Source organism: Capra hircus, chromosome 3, assembly GCF_001704415.2.
Source record: "Capra hircus breed San Clemente chromosome 3, ASM170441v1, whole genome shotgun sequence".
Classification (NCBI taxonomy): domain Eukaryota; kingdom Metazoa; phylum Chordata; class Mammalia; order Artiodactyla; family Bovidae; genus Capra; species Capra hircus.
The window spans coordinates 106172904-106189930 of record NC_030810.1 but is presented as its reverse complement, the minus strand read 5'-3'; the positions used below and the strand labels follow the sequence as shown (position 1 = coordinate 106189930).

Below are 17027 nucleotides of genomic sequence, written 5' to 3'. Positions count from 1 at the left end.
ACCCGCCCCGCCCCGCCCCACACCCGCCCCGCCCCGCCCCACACCCGCCCCGCCCCGCCCCACACCCGCCTCTTCTTTCTCCCTCTCCTTCCGGCTCGTCTCCCCTCCCTTTCCTTCTCTCTCGGTCTCTGCTCTCCCTGGTGGTGGTGTTGGTGCAGCGGAGGTGGCAGGCAGCAAGGTGGTCCCTGCACTACCAGAGAGTGGCCCGTCAGGGCCTGAGCCACCCGAAGCGGAAGGCGGAGCAAAGGCTGCGGGTAACGAACCTCTCCTTGGAGCCAGAGGCAGGCAGGGCTGGAATGGGAGCCCTTGAAGGCAGAGCTGGGCTTCCGGGGTTAGACCCCTGCCTGCAGTCACGTGGACACGCACCATATACACACTCCCTCAACTGTCTGGAATCAGAGAGAGTAGGCCGTGGGCCTCAAGGTGGGGGGCCCCCTTTCAGAGCAGCAGAGTGAAGCAGCTGTGCTGAGTCACAGGAGGTGGGGGAGGTGAGCGCAGTGTCCTTAGCCTGACCTTCTGAGCCCCCTCTCCCCCAACACCAACCACCACACTAGTCAGTGTCACTGTGGAAAAGGGCTTGCGAGGCCTTCCAGGCTCCTGGACATCTACCTATGCTGACTGTCCTGTCAGGGACCCTTGGCATCTTTCTCTAGCTGTCCCTGACCCCCTCTGATGAGTTGAGGTATCTCAAAGATCACGAAGTAATTGGCCACTGGGGAGGGGGCTGTGCTGAAGTTGAGCACAGCCTGAGATGGGGCAGAAGAAGGAGGCGCCCAGCTACCTCTTTCAAAAGCACCTAAAGCCCTTACCCCCCTCGTCACCCTTCCTTCAGGGAATGGGGGCCACTGCAGTTTCCCAGAATAAACGCAACCGCCCTGCCCCTTCTCCCTTAACCTCCACCACTAGCTCCTTAGTCTTCCTCTGGTGTGGGCCCCACTGGGCAATATCACCATCTCAACGGTTCTCAAGGCGAAGGGTTTTGGGAGACTGGTAGGCAGCTTGAGGCCAGCCTGCTCTGAGCTCATGTGCAGTGGCTTCCCTGGGCCCATGGGTCAGCCTGGGAGACACTGAGGGAGCAGAAGACGGCTTAGACTTCCTCTGTTTCCCTCCTAATCTCTTTGTCTTGCTGGGGACAGGGAACTGCTTTTACGTCAGCATGCCGGCAGGACCCCCTGACTCAAGTACTGACCCGTCAGGAGCACACACGAGCCCTTCCCAGCCCGACGGCCTCCCTGCCTGGCAGACAGAGCCTCAGCCCCCACTTCAGGGAGGCCATGGAGATCAAAAGCGCCCCAGCCGCTCTCCCCCAAGTCTGGCCCTCAGGGATGTGGGCATGATCTTCCGCACCATCGAGCAGCTTACCCTCAAGCTCAACCGGCTCAAGGTAAGGGCTCGGGTCCCCAGAGCACAGTCCATCCCCAAGACCTGTCACCCACAAGAGCTGTCTCCGCAGGAGCCCTACGTCCTGGCCTGGGGCTCTGGCCTCAGCCCGCCCGCCACCCCCAAGCACAGCCTCTTCCCCAGAGGGGCTGGAGAGCAGATGTCCCTCTGCTCCTCTTCCAGGACATGGAGCTGGCCCACAGAGAGCTGCTCAGGTCCCTCGGGGCTCAGTCATCTGGCGGCACCACACCTGTGGGCAGTTTCCACACAGAGGCAGCTAGATGGATAGAAAGCTCCCTCTCCCCTCCAGCCAAGGAGCCCCCAGCCTCTGACTCCACGGACAGCCGCGACCTGGGGCCCTGTCCAGAGGACGGTGAGTGAGGTCCTCTGGGGTTGGGGGGTGGGTGCGTGGAGAAGGCCGTTGGCTCCTGAGGAAATATCACCACACGGCTCTGAGAAGATGGGGGAATTCTGAGAAGGGGCCCCGTTTTTTCCCCCTCAAGTACAATTCATTCACTCATTTCCTCAGCTTCAGGAGGAGGAGGCTCCCCTAAAAGTGGGAACCTTGGAACTGAACCCTCTTTTCTCCTTGAGTTCTGGAAATAACCAACCCGGAGGAACCTAGTCTCACATCCGAAACCCATCCTTAATAAGTGGTTCAGAAGCAGATTCTGTGGGCTGGGGCCGCGGCTGTGCTCCCACTAGACAGGCAGACCCATACCTACTCATGGGTTTGGGGGCGAACAAAACAGAAGTGGGATTCAGCAGACAGCCCTTTCCAGGCCCCACGGGAACTCTGAGGTTTCTGGTAGAGAACGCCTGTCACGGGAGGATGGCACTAAAAAGCTGCTCTCACAGGCCTGAGGACTGGCCAGGAGAGACACGGGGGAGGGCCGTCTCGGAGGCCAGCTCCTCACCGCCGTCCCCACTCCCCACAGGCCCCACTCCAATGGAAGACGGCACGGCAGACACAGCCACATCCCCAGGACCGTAGCTGTCGGAACCACTGAGTCCTCACAACCCCACTCGTCCGCTAGGGACTGGCCTGAGGCAGGGCGCAGGGTGGGGAGACCCCAGACCTCCTGCCCTGGTGAGGCGGTTGAGGAGAAGGCTCCAGCCGAGACCCTGGGGGAGATCCGCATGTTGCTTGGTCTGCTCAGATTGGAGTCAAGTGTCAGTGTCTTTCCCCCCTCCCTTCAGCCCACCCCTTCAAGGCCTCCTGTCTCCTAAGCATGCAGACTGCATCTGAAAGGCCCTCCTCGTCCCCACGTGCTTGTGCGCGCCTGTATGTGTGGGTGCCCTCAGACGAGCCAGTGTGAGTGTAAGGAGGCAGCTCCGGTGTAAATGCACTTTCTCCTTCCCCTCCCTTCTCCACAGGACCCCAGGCTGGGGTGGGTGTCTCCACCTCCTCTTTGTCACTTTGGTCTCCTATAAATATGTATGTATTGTATGTGTATCTCTGCGATTGTAAATAGCTTCACCCTGTTTTGTTTCTGATCCTGGAGCACTGGGGGCAGTTACAGAGGGGCTGCTTAGGGAACAGGAGGTTCACTTGGGCCTCCTAGTTGGCGGCCCAGCTCCAGGATCAGGGCCCAGAGGTGGAGCCATCCCTGAGGCCTCCAGCTTCCAGCCTCCTTGGCCCGGTGCTGAGCTCCTCCCTCCCTCCCAGGACTTCTCATCTTCAGGGGAACTTCTTACCCCACCTGTGTCCACCCTTCCCCACCCTCTCCCTGTAGAAAACCAGTGTATCAGGTACAGAGCTGAAAACTGGGCCCCAGGACGGGGGGTAGGGGGTTGAATGCTGGAGTCCCTAAACTAACCTAGGACCATCCCCAGGGGCTACCACAGCCTTGGCCCCCATTACCACACCCACTCCACCCCCCACTGACTAATAGAATATACACACTGTGCTAGGTGTATATATACATATATATATATAAATATATATATAATATATAAAATATAGATATGGAAATGGCTGTTTTGCTGTTAAAATAATGTATACTCTTTTATTTTCTTCCTTTCATGGTTAAGTTTTTTTTTTCTTTTTTTTAAGAAAAGTTAAATATTCTTCAACTGTGGTGGTATGTGTGTGATTCTTGGAACCACTGTGATCAAAGATACTGTAGTTATTCCCTCTGAGACTGGTTAGCATTGGATAGAAGGAATGGAACGCAGCCCCCAGACCCAGGCCTTGCCATATTCTCTCCCGAAGCTCCAGGGCGCACTTCCTGAACTTCAGCTGGGCAAACCAAGTGACACAGCCCCCACAGCCAAGACATACAAAGACACTTAGCTCAGTCTAAACACACACGCACAAAGGAGCAGTGGTCCCAGAGTCAAGAGCCCTCGTGGGCTGCCCTCAGTGAGCTTTAGGACTTTAAAGGCAACACACAGGGGAGGGTCATCTCAGAGGCCTGGCCAGATGCTGTCCGAGTCCTCTGGCAGGCTCTGACACCCTCCGGAAGCAGCTCGTCAGACACGGCCATGCCCCCAGGACTGTAACCATTCAGATCTCCTCTCTTTGCTCTCATTGTTGGACTAAGGGACAGATTCTCTTTCCCCTCTGTTTTTTTACCTCCTAAACCCAGAGAGCTTACGGTCTGGTTGGGCATCAGAATGAATACGTGACCCATTCTTGATAAAGTGTAGGGATGAGGACATGGGCTGTAAGGCTCCACGCAAGCTTTAGAAGGCTTCAGACTTACCTCAGTGTTTAAACTGAGATAAGTGTCTCCTGCCACGCACAGGAGAGGCTGGAATGACAGGTCATCGCCAAGCACCTGTGATGTCCTCAGCGTTGCAGATTCAAAGAGCTGCTCCTGCACCCTGCTCCCTTCAGCAGCCAGCTGCCAAGAGGCCAAGCAGCAGTGCTGGCGGCTGGAGGCAGAGAAGGGACTGTGGGGGCCACAGAGCCTCACAGAGAGCAGATCTCTGTTGAGGCAACGGAAAGCGGAGTGGGGGTCGAGAGGATGTGACCAGGTTAGACGTGCTCAGAGGTGAAGAAGGACACTTCTCGGGCAGCTCCCAGAAGAGTGAACGTCAGCTCCCCAGAAGCCAGCCCTGGGCTCCGGAGGCATGGTCAGGCCATCGCGGTGGATGCAGCACTGAAGGGTGCAGTCAGGGCCCCCGCCTCTCCTGCCCCGGCACCGTCTGGGTGGCTCTGGTTTCAGGTTGCTGGCGGCAGTAGGCAGTGTTGTCAGGGTCCACGTTCAGCGCTCCGCCTCTGCTACAGACGTGATGAGGGACTCGGCACCCTCTCCAAATGGAGCAGCGCACTAGCTCAGCATGCTTTCACAAGCTGCGCCCTTGCCTCTCCAAACCAGTCCAGAGGGGGACGGGGTCTGAGAAAGTGGAATGGTGGAGCCTGGGCTCCATGCTTCTGCCCCACCCACTCTTCCCTCCCACTGTGTCTGTTGGCTGCTCTCCCAAGACTTTTCCTTCTGCCTCTTAAGTCCAGAGACACTGCAAACCCTGGCATATCACATGTCCTCTGGTGGTGGAGGAGGGGGTGACCGTAGGCTGGGCAAGCGAGAACTAGGTCCTGAGGAGGTGGGAGAGCAATGCCCCTGGCCCGCCACAAGCAGAGGGGCTGAGATCACCCCCCACCAGAACCATACAGCGATTTGGCCATTTCTGGCCATATTAACACACTTTCAACAGGCATAAAGTCTAAATATTCTGAGCAGTTCTGGGACAGAGCTTTCAGACAACCTCAAGGAAAGAAGTACAGCAATAGACTTTGTTAATGATCTGAGCTTTCCCCAGGGAGGTCCAGCCCACTCGTGGAAAGGAGGCACTTCCGGGGCCCAGAATCTCTGGGGGAAAGCAGGGGGTGGGGCTAGGTGGAACAAGCCACGGGCTCCTCCTCTCTGTGCTTGCATTTACTGATGGGGTCCCTTGGCAGCATCAACTCCTGGATCATAGTGTACGTAGGACATTGTGGGGAGAAGCAGTTTTTCTGAAAGAAGAAAGGGCACGCTGATAGCTAACAAAAGCAATGAAGGTGAATCATCCGAGGAAAAATCATTTCCTAGGATAAGGTGGGTTAGGGGCTAGGGGCGGGGGGCACGGAAAAAAAGGTGAAAAGGAGCCTGACTGCCGATCTCAGGGCGAGAGGGATGAAGGCTGTGTAGTGATAAAAGGACAGGGAAGCTACAGGGCCTGCCTTGGGAACAGAGAGCAGGAGAGGTTGATGGGGACTCACCGCCAGGGACAGCCACAGCAGCCCCACGGGGCCCTTGGACGCGCTCTTGGATTTGGCGAATTGCGCCTGGTACTGCACCACGGTGAGGAAGGCCTCCAGCCCCACCTCTGTGATGCGGTTTCCTGGCGGAAGGAGTAGACAGGTGGCCTCGGGGCGCCAACCACCTCCTTGCCGACACCCTACTAACCCCTTGCTCCTCCAGCTCACTCGCCCAGACTAGCACCCGACCTGGTCCTTCCCCCGAGCTCTCCTTTTTGTCTCACTTCCCTCAGTCTTTCATCTTGCTCCTCTCTGCTCTCTAATCGCCTGACCCAGAGCCCGGACCCGCCCCCGCCCCAAAGCCCCATGCAAGAGGGCCTTCAGGTGATGCCCAGCCACTGGAGAACCAGGTTCTGCCCCATGGAGCTCCATGGGGCCACCTAGTGGCCGCCGGGGGACCAGCCAGCCTCCTGAGGAAAGCAGGGGGCACTGGCAAACGTACGGAGAAGATTGAGGTGCAAGAGGATCTTGTTCCCAGGCATGAAAACTTTGCCATCGCGGTGCTCCACAGGCTCCAGGAGCGGGTTGACCATCTCAGCACCTTCCCCAACCAGCTGCTAAGGCAGAATACTAATTGCAGCAGAGGAGAGGGGAGCTGGTCAACAGGCCATTCATTCATTCATTCAACATACATGTTTTGAGGGCCGGTTATAGTCCAGGCTTTGTCCCGAGTGCTGGAGATACAAAGATAAATTAAGCCCATACCCTCAAGAAGCAGCTCTGTGCGGGGAAGCCAGAGAGTTGAGACTAATGCAGTATGGTGCTGGAGCTGACAGAGGGAAGCAGAACTGGGCAGGGGGTGGGGGCGGGCAGACGGGAGGGACAGCTAGCCAGGCTTGGGAGCTGTCTATCCTGCAGGAGATGGCCTGGGAGCTGGCGTCTTGGTCGTGTGTGGTCCTTAGAAAGGAAGAGGGGAAAGTGCCAACAGGTGCAGAGGTGTGAAGTAGTGTTGGCATTCAAGTTCAAGATTTTCTAACAGGGAGATCAATGAGGATAAAGGACTGCAGGGAGATGGAGCTGAAGGCAGGATGAGAGGGAAATGCAATCATCCTGGGGAGAAACAGCAGCTGCTCCCTGCCTAGGGTGGGGAGGTCTTGGAACACAGGCATACATCGGAGATGTGGGTTCGGTTCCAATAAAGTGGCTTCCCAGTGCATATAAAAGTTACGTTTATATTACAGTCTAAATGTGCAATGGCATTATGTCTAAAAAAAGCAAGGTATATACCTTAATTTTAAAATACCCTTGCTAAAAAAAAAAACCTAACCATCATCTGAGCCTTCAGAGAATCAGGGTAGTAATATCAAAGATCACTGATGACCATAACGACTGTAATAATAATGGAAAAAACCTGAAATACTAAGAGAAGTAGTATCAAAAGGTAGCCCAGAGACACAAAGTGAGCAAGGGCTGTTGGGGGAAAAAATGGCACTTGCTTAATGCAGGGTTGCCACAAGCCTTCAATTTGTAATTTAAAAAATGCAGTATCTGAATCGCAGTGAAGCAAAGCACAATAGCCCATGTGTGACTGCGTAAGTGCACACAGCCCTTGGGCAGCTGACTCCACTGTGGCGGGCAGTCGCTACGGAGTCAGCAGTCCAGGAAGGTTTTCAAAGCAAGGGACAAGTTGGTCCATGTTGAAAGAGGAAAGGGAGGCTGCAAGGGCAAAGGGGAGGGTCTCAAGTTGCTGTGAGGGCAGTGCCACAACCAGGAAAACACCCTGCCCCTCCCCGGGGAGCTGCTGGCAGGGCCAAAGGGCTCTGTCCCCTCTGCAACTGTGGGTGTGGTGGAGACGAACAGATGGCATTTGGGGAGCAGACTGGAGGCAAGGATCAAAAATGGGGCTCCTAATAGAAGGCGAGGGGCACTGAGCTCTGTTACCCCCTGCAAGCCCAGGCTGGGATAGGAAGCAGGCAGGATCGAGGGCACAATGCCAGGTGAAGTGGCTGCTGCCACAGGACAGGACTGGAGACTCCTTCCCAGGAGGGGCTGGGGGCCTGGACCCCGGGGACGTGCTCCCCACCCCACTTCTCCCAGCCTACCTCAGACTCCATGAGGATGCTGCGCTTCTCTTTGCTCCCAGTCTTGGCCCCCTTTCCCTTGCTTAGTTTCTGCTCAGGGATGGTTACTTCTAGAGTAGGAAGAGGAGCCAGAATGCACAGGGCAGACCTCTGCCACCACCCAGTTTCCCCAGAGAAAGGCTGGGGCGAGGAAAGGGTCTCCTCGCACTGTGGGCTCGGGTACAGTAGAAATAGAGCCGGAGGGGGGCTCCAGCCAGGCAGGGTGGGGGATTCCTCCTCCGAGAGCGGAGCCACAGGGGTCCAGCCCAGGGAACTGGTGTGGAGTGCAGTGAGTGGGGCTGGTTGGGGTTTCCAACAGCATCCACAAGAAGGCTAGCTCAGGGCAGGCGGCTCCTCCTGCCCAGGGCTGCGCCTTCATCCACAACCTGCAGGCGGTGCCAGCACTTACTCCCCTTGCCTGCCTTTGCGGAGTCTTCTTTCTTAGGGGTTCCTTGTGTAGGTGACTGCCCAGGCCCTGACTTCTCCTCTTTCTTCACCACTTCCTGTGGAGGAGGTAACAAGAGAGATGAGAGTCCTGCCTCTCTGGGGGATGGGAAGCAGATATGGGAAGAGGTCGGCACTAGGACCCTGGGCCTGAGATGGACCTTCAAAGGCCTTCCAGCCTCCACCCCACTTGTTTATCAAGGGAAGCTTCCTCCCCTATTAGTCCAGCGCCCAAGACTCTGCTGCCCCCACCCAGCACACCTACCCCCGACTTCTCCTTTTTCTTGCCCAGACCCTTGGGTGTCTTCACTGTCTGCGTCTTGTCCTTCTCCACCAGTGCAAAACTGCTGACCCCCATCAGCTGGTTCTTGTCACGCTCTGTTTTGGAGTCCCCGTGCCGAGAGGTGGAAGGCTGTGCTCACAAATTGGGGGTGGGGGGGGGGAGGATGGAAGAGGAAGAAGGCAGTGTCCCTTCCCTTGTGCCTGGGTGGCAATCAGGCTGGCAGCATCCCCATCCAAGTCTCCCTGCCTAAATGCTAACATAATTTGTTTGGGACTCTTACAGGGCATTTTGGGGACAAATAGCAGAGGGATCCTGGGATGAGTTTGGGGGTGGGGGTGGGAGGGTAGGAAAGGCATTTCGACTCATACTGAGGGGAGAAAACTGTAGCTAACATTTTAAACTAAGTGCTAGGCACTTTTCCAAGTGCATTAGCTGAATTTATTCATTTAATCCTCTCAACAATCCTATGAAGTAGACACAGTTATCCCCATTTTACAGATGAGGTCTCTGGGGCCCTGAGAGGTTCAGTCACACGCGCAAGGTCTCAAGCTGTTTCGTGGATGAGCCAGATTCCAAGTCCCTGCGGTCTATAAATCTAGTCCTTTCTCTTAACGAACACACTCTGCCCTCAACGGAGTGGCTCTGCGGTTAGAGACCAAACTTTTGTTAGATGTGTGCTGAGGTTGGAGAGAAAAACGGTCACAACACAGGAAGAGAAGACGGGTTAGGACATGTCCAGCCGTCTGAAAGCGGCCGACCTGGGAAGCAGTTCAGCTCTCCGGCTCGGGGCGCTCCTCACCGATCGCGAGCGCTCCTGCGAACCTTTCTCCAGCAGGAGGCGCCGGCGCTCCACCACCTCGGTATGTGTCAGCTCGAACGGGCGCAGGACCTGGGGTGGGACGGCACCTCGCCATCAGCCATCCGGGGAGCGGGGACTGGGAGCCGGGGGTCTCTCCCTGGCCCCGCCTATCCCGTACACCCACCTCAGCCAGCTTCAGGGCGCCCTTGTCCTGGATGCGGTTGTGGGCCAGGGACAGCCAGAGCAGGGAGCGATTGAGCCGGAGGCCCTGCAGGGGTGGGGAGGGGCAGTGAGCCAGCCGGCTGGTCCCGGGCGCCGCAGCTCGCGTGGGACCCTGCCCGCTGCGCACGCACATCTGCGATGTAGCCCGCGCCCTCGTCCCCGATGTGGTTGAAGCCCAGGTTGAGCGAGACCAGGGTCCGGTTGCAGCTGTGCAGCGTAGACAGGGCCTGACCCAGGAGCTGCGCCCCGCGGTCGTCGATGTTGTTGTTCCGCAAAGACAAATGCGCGATCCTGGGCAACGGGAGGGAGAAGGCGGGTCTCGGGAAATCTGGGATCCTGGGCGGTTCGGTAACCTCGGAAAACTTGGGGGCATGAGGAGGGCCATTCGGGTCTGAGGGTGGAGGAACTGAGGGTTCTTGGGGAGGTGCTAGAGAGACAAGGCAGGGTGGGAACTAAGGATGACGGGATGGGGGACGAGCCCAGAGAAAGGGGGTGAGGGGAAGGAATCTCACGTGCTGTCTGCTGCCATGAGCTTGTGGTAGGACTGCTCCGGCAGTGGGTTCCCCTCCAGAGACACCTTCCTGAGGGTGGGGGAGATCTGAGACCCAAGAGACACCACTGAGGCCAGGTGAGGGGAAGGGACAGAGGGAGGGTGGGGTTCTGGCGAGCAGCTTGGGAACATGCCCCACCCCCCAACTCCCTGACACAGGAAATTATCTGTGACCCTTCTCCAGACTAGAAATCCAGAAGTGTGCCATGTGAAGGGGTTGCTCTCCAGAGTTAGTGACAGGAGCCTCTAAGATGGTACAGGAGCCCCTCAGATGACCCCAGTGATCCCCACTTCTTGGTATCCATGCCCCAGTGTAACCCTCTCCCCTTGAGTGTGGCTGACCTAGTGACTCACTTCTAATGAATAAGCAAAGGGCAAAGCGATGAGAGGTCACTTTCAAGTTTAGGTTACAAAAAGGCTGTGGTTTCCAGCTGGGGTGCTCTCTGGTACTAGCTGCCGGGTGGTGAGAGCACCCAGACAACCTACGGAAGGCTCACAGGTGGAGGCACTGCAGCCAATCAGCTGCTATGTAAGTGAGCCTGGCTCCCGATGCCCCACCACCACCACCCTGCACCCCCCAGAATGACGGCAACCCCAGCCAACAGCCTTACTGCAACCCCACTGAGACCCTGAGCCAAAGGCGCCAGCTAACCTACACCTGGATTTAACTCACAGAAACTGTAAGATAATAAACGTTTGCTGTTTAAAGCCACTATAATTTGCGGTAACTTGTTACACAGCAACAGTTACCCAGTACATGACCCCTCCACAGGGCAGCGGCTTCTCCAACAGTACTGACAGGTTGGAGGTCTTTTTCCAAGTCACAGCAAACATGGAACTAACGGCTGTAAATTCCTCTGTTAAAAAATTTCTCCCATGGAAAAAAAATTCTTTCATATCTGCCCAACATTTCAGCCTGGCTCATCTAGCATCTGAACCTGATTGCGTTTATTTTTTATTATTTTATTATGTTGATCTGACTTATTTTTACATATTAAGATGAATTCAATAGTTTTTTTTTTCTTGCTGGCTAAATTGTTTCTAATTACCCTGATAGAATGAACAAACAGCTCCAGCTGAAGGAGACAAAAGCCCTGCCCTCAAGAAGCATCCCTTCCATCCACGGAAGACAAGTGGGGAGCCCAGCCAGTGATGGTGGGAAGGTCTGTAAAGCAGAAGTCAAGGGTGCAAGGGGAGCCTCAGTAAAGAGCAGCCAAATCAGCTGTGTTCTTTCTACAACAACCACGCCTGTAGTCATTACTTCACACTTGGCTCTGACTCCCTCCTATACAGGAATGCCCCTTCCAGTTCCCTGCCTGGCCTCTTCCTATTCCTCCTTCAAGGCTCAGCTTAGTAACCGCCTCCTCCAGGCAGCCTTCCATGTCTCCCATAAAATATCCACCACTACAGTCCCCACACTGCCCTGCAGTATTCATTGCTATGCCCTTTTCCCTCCCTCACAGGACTGCTAGTTCCTGTAGGAGAAGAACCAGTCCCTGGTTCAGTGTCAGAGCCCAGGCAGTGAGGAACCAGGGAGGCAGGACTGATGAACAGGAGATGAAATAAGGCCCCAAAGGTAGGCTCTTTAGGTGCTGGTGTAGACAGAAAAGGGGACTCTACGGCTTGTCAGATGGGAACTTCAGAACCCCCACAGACACTAGCAGCACCCTCTTTCCACAGGGATGCCAGCCCAGGCCACAGGAGCTGGAACTTGTCCCGCTTGTTCCCAAACTGCTCCCTTTGGACCACCCAGCCAGCCCGTCTACCCAGGTCTCCTCCCCGCTTGCCTGTTCCCCTCTGCTGACCTGAGCGTGGATGAGCAGAGAGGCAAGAGGGCGATGAAGGTAGTCAGGGTCTTATCAGTCAGCCCCACCTTCCACAAGCTGGAAACGGTGGAAAGCACAGAATCGCAGCTGGAGCATCACCTCCTTCCCATTTGTCCTTCCCAGTCGCTGTGATAATCCAGCCACACCCTTCCTCATTCCCCTCTTCCCTCAACTCCCCAGGGTCTTCCATGCCCCTTCCGTTCTTTCTCCCATAGGAGCCTGCCGCCCCCACTGGCCTCCTGCCCCTTCCGCAGCCCCGGTCCCCTACCCCTATGCCCCCTCACTTGATGGCCTGCAGCTGGCTGAGGGAGGGCAGACACTTCGAGAAGATACCCAGGATCCGCTCCTCAACCTTCCAACCTGCGGAGAGAGAAGGAAGGCACCTCGGGCCGGAGGGGTGCGGTGGGGTGGGGACGGCGGGTGGGAGGGGCAGTGCGCGGAGGAGGCCTCACCGCGAATGTAGATTTCCTTCACGGACTTGTCCTCCGGCTCCAGCTCCACCTGGATGGTGGGCCGGAAGAACACGTATTTGCTCTCCAGGCTGTTGAGGCTGCAGGACCCCGACAGCCGCTGGTCATCTGGAAGGCAGGGAGGGGTGCGAGGAGCCGGGGAAGGAGGGAGAGGATAGAGTCACCGCCCCGGGCCCCACGATCCGGCCAACCTACCGGTGCAAGAGAGGCCGGGACAGCCTCCACGGAGAGACAGGAGAGCCCCCGCAACAACCCCCCCACACCTGCCTCCCCACCCACCCCCTTGAATTCCACCCCCTCAGTCACACGCACAATGCCCTGCGTCCCCGCCGTTCCGCCCGCCGTGCCGTGCCGTGCGATGGGAGGCTGGGGATGGACGCGGTGGCCCTGGCAGACACCCTGGCGGCTCCGCTGTCACTCACCTACTGTGGGCTTCTCCGACGTAGAGGCCGAGGGGGCGAAGGTCGGCTGCGGGCGGGGTCGGGTGACCACTTTGGGGAAGTCCGTGTAGCCCCACCGCGTGCAGAGCTCAGCGAAGTCCACCTCGAGGATGCCAGTGCACTGGTACTCCTCTGCCGGGGCGGGGCGAGAGTGGGCGGGAAAGGGCCGAGCCGCGCGGAGCTCGCCGGCTGGAGCCCAAGGCCGCCACCAGAGGGCAGCAGAGACCAGAGGACGCCCCACCCAGCCCCGCGCCCCTCCCGCCTGGGATCCGGGCCCAGCGCCGCGTTCCCACGCTCGCCTGCGCGGGGCTTCTGGCCTCGGGGCGGCCCGGAGCCCCTCCATAGAGGCAGACATCCTTACGGCCATTTTTAATATGTAAGATGCGTTCTAGAGACCGACACTGAAAACACTTGGCAGGAAACTGGGAAATCGAGACCTGGAAGAAGGGACTAACGGGCTTGGAATGTCGACCAGGCGGGCGCCTCGGCTCCTCCTCCCACCCCGTGGGTCAAGGCCGCTTCCAGAACTCCGGCTCTCCGCTCCCTGGGGTTGGGGGGAGGGGACCTCTGCCTCCCGAGCCCAGCCACCTCCCCTGTTGCTTTCTTGTGGGGACTGCCCAGGGCCACACGAGGAAAGACGGCCCAGGCCTGATGTGAGAAAAGGAAGGAACCCACAAGGACCTCTCCATCTCCCCACCCCACTCCCCCACCCCTACTCCCCCCACCTGACGCAGACTGAGGCCAAGCAGGGCGGTAGGCTTTATTTAAGAAACATGGATAGAGCCCCTACTCCTGTCTCACACTGTTCTAAGTGCTTTGGAAATCTTAACTCGTTCAGGAGTTGTAGTAATTCAGGCAGATGCCCAGCACTTCCCATCCAAAGGGGTCTGCAGGCCTGAGGTGTCAGTACCCAAAGATGCCTGCTCTTCTCTGCTCCTACATGGGCCTCCCAGCAAGAAGTGGTTCCTTTAGATGGGAAGGGGTGTCCCAGCAAAGGGGAGACTCTGGAGGCAGAGGGTGGGCTTGATGCCAGCCTGAAAGGCAGCCTGGAAACTCTGCAGCAACATCACCCAGGCCACAGGCTGCAGGGGCTGTGCCCAGAGAATTCCTGCAGCTGACAGCGGGGATGCTGCGCGCAGGGTGTGGGCCACTGGGAGATTATGTGCTCAGCACGGTGAAGGCAAATGAGAGGAGGTACAGAAACATGGAATCATTCTTGCTACCTCCCTCACTTCCCCTCCCCCCACCATCCACTACTTCACCTACTCTTTTTCTACCATGGAAGTATTTTTTCAAGAAGCCTAACCCAGCTCCCCATCACCTTCCTCCAGCTACAACTGTCCCTCACCTGGGCTATTAAAATGCCTCGTAACTCATCTCCCTGCCCCCATTCTCTCCCTCTGCTACTCCATTTCCCACACAGCAGCCAGAGTGGGGTGTGTATGTGGGTGTGTGTGTGTGGGTGGGTGGGTGTGTGTGAGATGTGGCTGGGTTCACATCAATAGGAGATTCTAAACTGTCTTGTTTTTCCTTCTAGAAAATGCTCTTTCTCCAGCTCCTATAGCTCCCCTCCCACAGCCACCAGCACTGACAAGGAGATGGCACCTGACCAAGGTCTGATATCAGAGCGTTTTCTCCAAGTTGTTTTTCTGTGAGTCCAGAGATCGCAAGTTCCTGTCTGTCTTCAATGCAGAGTGGTGGTTTGAATCAAGAAGGCTTCCAATCAATTCCCCTTTGTGGATAATTAGTTTGGGTTGGGGTTCTATCACTTGCAACACAAAAAGCCACACTCATATGCATACTTTTCCAATGATGTTTGATTCCTAGAGAATGCATATTCCATTCCAGCTGGACTGTGTCCATCTCATTCTGTCTCTATCGGACCTGGCTACAGAGCAGACATCAAAAAAGTAATTGTTGGAATAAATGTCTATAAAACTCAAAGTCACTCTTGGCAGTGCCGCTGCATCTTCCCATCACTCCCTGGACCCTCTTCTCTCATACAGATTGGCACATCTTATTTTATTTGTCAGCATCCCAAACCAGTGTGGGTTCTTTAAGATCAAGTTCAATACAAACATCTGCCAAACTGGGTTGTAGGAACTGTGCTGGGACTGAAACTGATTCATATCCCAGGATGGAGCAGGGCGCTTGAAATGGGTGTGCAATGTATGTTTGTTGAGTGAACAAGTGAATTTGCAGTTTATAAAAATACTCTCACCATCAACTCTATTGTGCCTCCTCACAATAGGCAGGGCAGGACTCCACAGTACAGAGAAGAAACAAGCTTAATAACACGTGAACACCCAATAGTGTGACCACTTACAACACTCTTACCACGTGCCAGGAGCTATTTACATTCACATACCAAACTCTATTCTGAAGGAGATCAGCCCTGGGATTTCTCTGGAAGGAATGACGCTAAAGCTGAAACTCCAGTACTTTGGCCACCTCATGTGAAGGGTTGACTCACTGGAAAAGACTTTGATGCTGGGAGGGATTAGGGGCAGGAGGAGAAGGGGACGACAGAGGATGAGATGGCTGGATGGCATCACTGACTCGATGGACGTGAATCTGAGTGAACTCCGGGAGTTGGTGATGGACAGGGAGGCCTGGCTTGCTGCGATTCATGGGGTCGCAAAGAGTCGGACACGACTGAGCGACCGAAATGAACTGAACTGAACTGAACGGAACTTCCCGCCTGTGGAGTCCTTTTCCACACAGCACTCCTTAGCACTAGAAATTCTATTATTATCTGCCAGTATTTGGTAGTATATTACTACTACTTCGCCCGCTAGTGCCTGACACAACGACGACGCCCCATCCAGTCTGGCTAATCCGAGGGACGAGGGGCTGGTGGGAGTCCGTGGAGCCGAAGCCTAGAGGCCTAACCCCCCAACCCCGTCACCAACGTACCAGGGTTTTTGGGCTCCTCCTCGCCCACCGGCGGCAGGACGGTCGCCGGCTTCTCCTTGGCCCCGCGATCCCCCTTCTTGGTCACTGCACCCGATGATTTCTGGATCCCGGGACGCGGGGCCCTGGGTGAGGTCGCGGGTGGTGCGCTTGCCTCGCCCGACATGCCTCTGCCGTCCGCAGCGACTCTGGGGACCCTCACGGGGGCGAGGAGGCAGGACCAGACCCTGTGGGGCTTGCCTTGGAGGTGCCTGAATCAAGGGTCTCTACTTCCGCCTGCACCAGCTGGACCCGCCTGCGGTGGCGTCGCCTCCGCGTCCCTCTCCACGACAACCGCGCGAGGTGGGCCGGCCCGCGGGCAAAGGGCAACCGCGGAGCGCACGCGAGGCCGCCAGAGGGCACCACAGAGTCACTAGTAGGAGGCGGGGCCCGGAGGGCGGAGCCACGGAGGAGGCCACCCAGGAAGGGCGGGGTCAGGGCAGAGTGAGCCCGACTGGGCGGCAGGGGGTCACAAGAGCAGAGGAGCCCGGGAGGGCCGCGGTGAGAAAGGAGACGAACCTGGGCGGGGCTGTGGAGGAGGGAGACGAGTGGATCCCGGACTGGACCCGACCGGACCAAAGGAGGGGGCGGGGCTAGGGCAAGATCAGGGCGGAGAGGTGGGGCTGGGGGGGCGGGGAGGTGGGGCTGGGGGGGCGGGGAGGTGGGGCTGGGGGGGCGGGGAGGTGGGGCTGGGGGGGCGGGGAGGTGGGGCTGGGGGGGCGGGGAGGTGGGGCTGGGGGCGCGGGGAGGTGGGGCTGGGGGCGCGGGGAGGTGGGGCTGGGGGGGCGGGCTAGGAGCCTTCCAAAGTCATCCGCGAAACTGACCCAGGGGTCAACTCAGCGTATTAGGGGTCATGGCTGTCGGAGGAACCTAGGAAAGAGTCCGGGCAGGGACAGATCCAGTCTCCGGGGTCCGTCCTCCTCTCCTGTAAGGAGACGGCCCTTGGTGGACGAGTCCCAGAGAGACCCGCAGAATTGGCGAGTTGGCGTGGCTCTTGGTTTGTAATCTCGACCCCATATATTTAGCTTGCTGGAGGTCTGGAGACTTAGTTGATCCACTGAGTTAAGGAGGCGGGTCACGCTTCCTAGAAAGTTGGATTCGAAGTCCTCGGGTAGTCTAGACCCTACCGGGCCCCCGTCTGAGTATACCCTCTCCCTGTCCCCTCTGCTGTCCTGCCCACTCCATTCCATGCCCCCACCCCCACCCCCATTCCCAGACCTTCCCACCTTTGAGCCTTTGTGCTGTTCCACTGTAGAAATTCTACCCTTTGGGAAAGGCTTCGACCTGCCCAGGCTTGTAGCTCTCAGAGCAATTTGCCCATCTATCTTAGCATTTGCCAGTATTTACCATTGGTA

General features: G+C 57.1%; 2 protein-coding genes across 14 annotated transcripts in view; one reads left to right on the top strand and one right to left on the bottom strand.

Moving 5' to 3' along the window:
* Positions 1-2830, top strand: part of ARHGEF11 (Rho guanine nucleotide exchange factor 11) — a 113039-nt gene extending 110209 nt beyond the window's left edge. For 9 of the 10 annotated variants that reach the window (XM_018046324.1, XM_018046327.1, XM_018046320.1 and 6 more), the window contains 4 exons: positions 159-254; positions 1137-1384; positions 1564-1753; positions 2319-2830. In XM_018046324.1, coding sequence (XP_017901813.1) covers positions 159-254; positions 1137-1384; positions 1564-1753; positions 2319-2374 — 590 coding nt within the window. In that variant the 3' untranslated portion in view covers positions 2375-2830. The remainder of the gene's footprint in view (positions 1-158; positions 255-1136; positions 1385-1563; positions 1754-2318) is intronic. The other variant, XM_018046323.1, reaches the window with a different exon arrangement.
* On the bottom strand, positions 3409-16012 carry LRRC71 (leucine rich repeat containing 71). 4 transcript variants are annotated; one of them, XM_018046330.1, is made up of 16 exons: positions 15637-16012; positions 12703-12852; positions 12263-12388; positions 12095-12170; positions 11790-11867; positions 9947-10015; positions 9566-9725; positions 9397-9480; positions 9213-9302; positions 8396-8542; positions 8096-8189; positions 7669-7757; positions 6259-6300; positions 6069-6183; positions 5588-5709; positions 3409-5341 (listed from the first exon to the last, which is right to left on the bottom strand). In XM_018046330.1, the coding sequence occupies exons 1-16, from the start codon at positions 15797-15799 to the stop codon at positions 5222-5224; spliced, it is 1725 nt and encodes a 574-aa protein (XP_017901819.1). In that variant the 5' UTR covers positions 15800-16012; the 3' UTR covers positions 3409-5221. The 4 variants fall into 4 exon arrangements, with proteins under 4 accessions (XP_017901819.1, XP_017901820.1, XP_017901817.1 ...); XM_018046331.1 differs by lacking the exon at positions 6259-6300 and having other exon boundaries at positions 6069-6180; XM_018046328.1 differs by lacking the exon at positions 15637-16012 and having other exon boundaries at positions 12703-13350.

Coding starts and splice junctions, on each gene's coding strand:
- LRRC71 (XM_018046328.1), bottom strand. CDS start 13,087: ATGGCCGTAAGGATGTCTGCCTCTATGGAGGGGCTCCGGGCCGCCCCG. Junction 12,389..12,702: donor GTCGGAGAAGCCCACAGTAG/GTGAGTGACAGC, acceptor CCTGCCTTCCAG/ATGACCAGCGGCTGTCGGGG. Junction 11,868..12,094: donor AGCCAGCTGCAGGCCATCAA/GTGAGGGGGCAT, acceptor CACCGTTTCCAG/CTTGTGGAAGGTGGGGCTGA.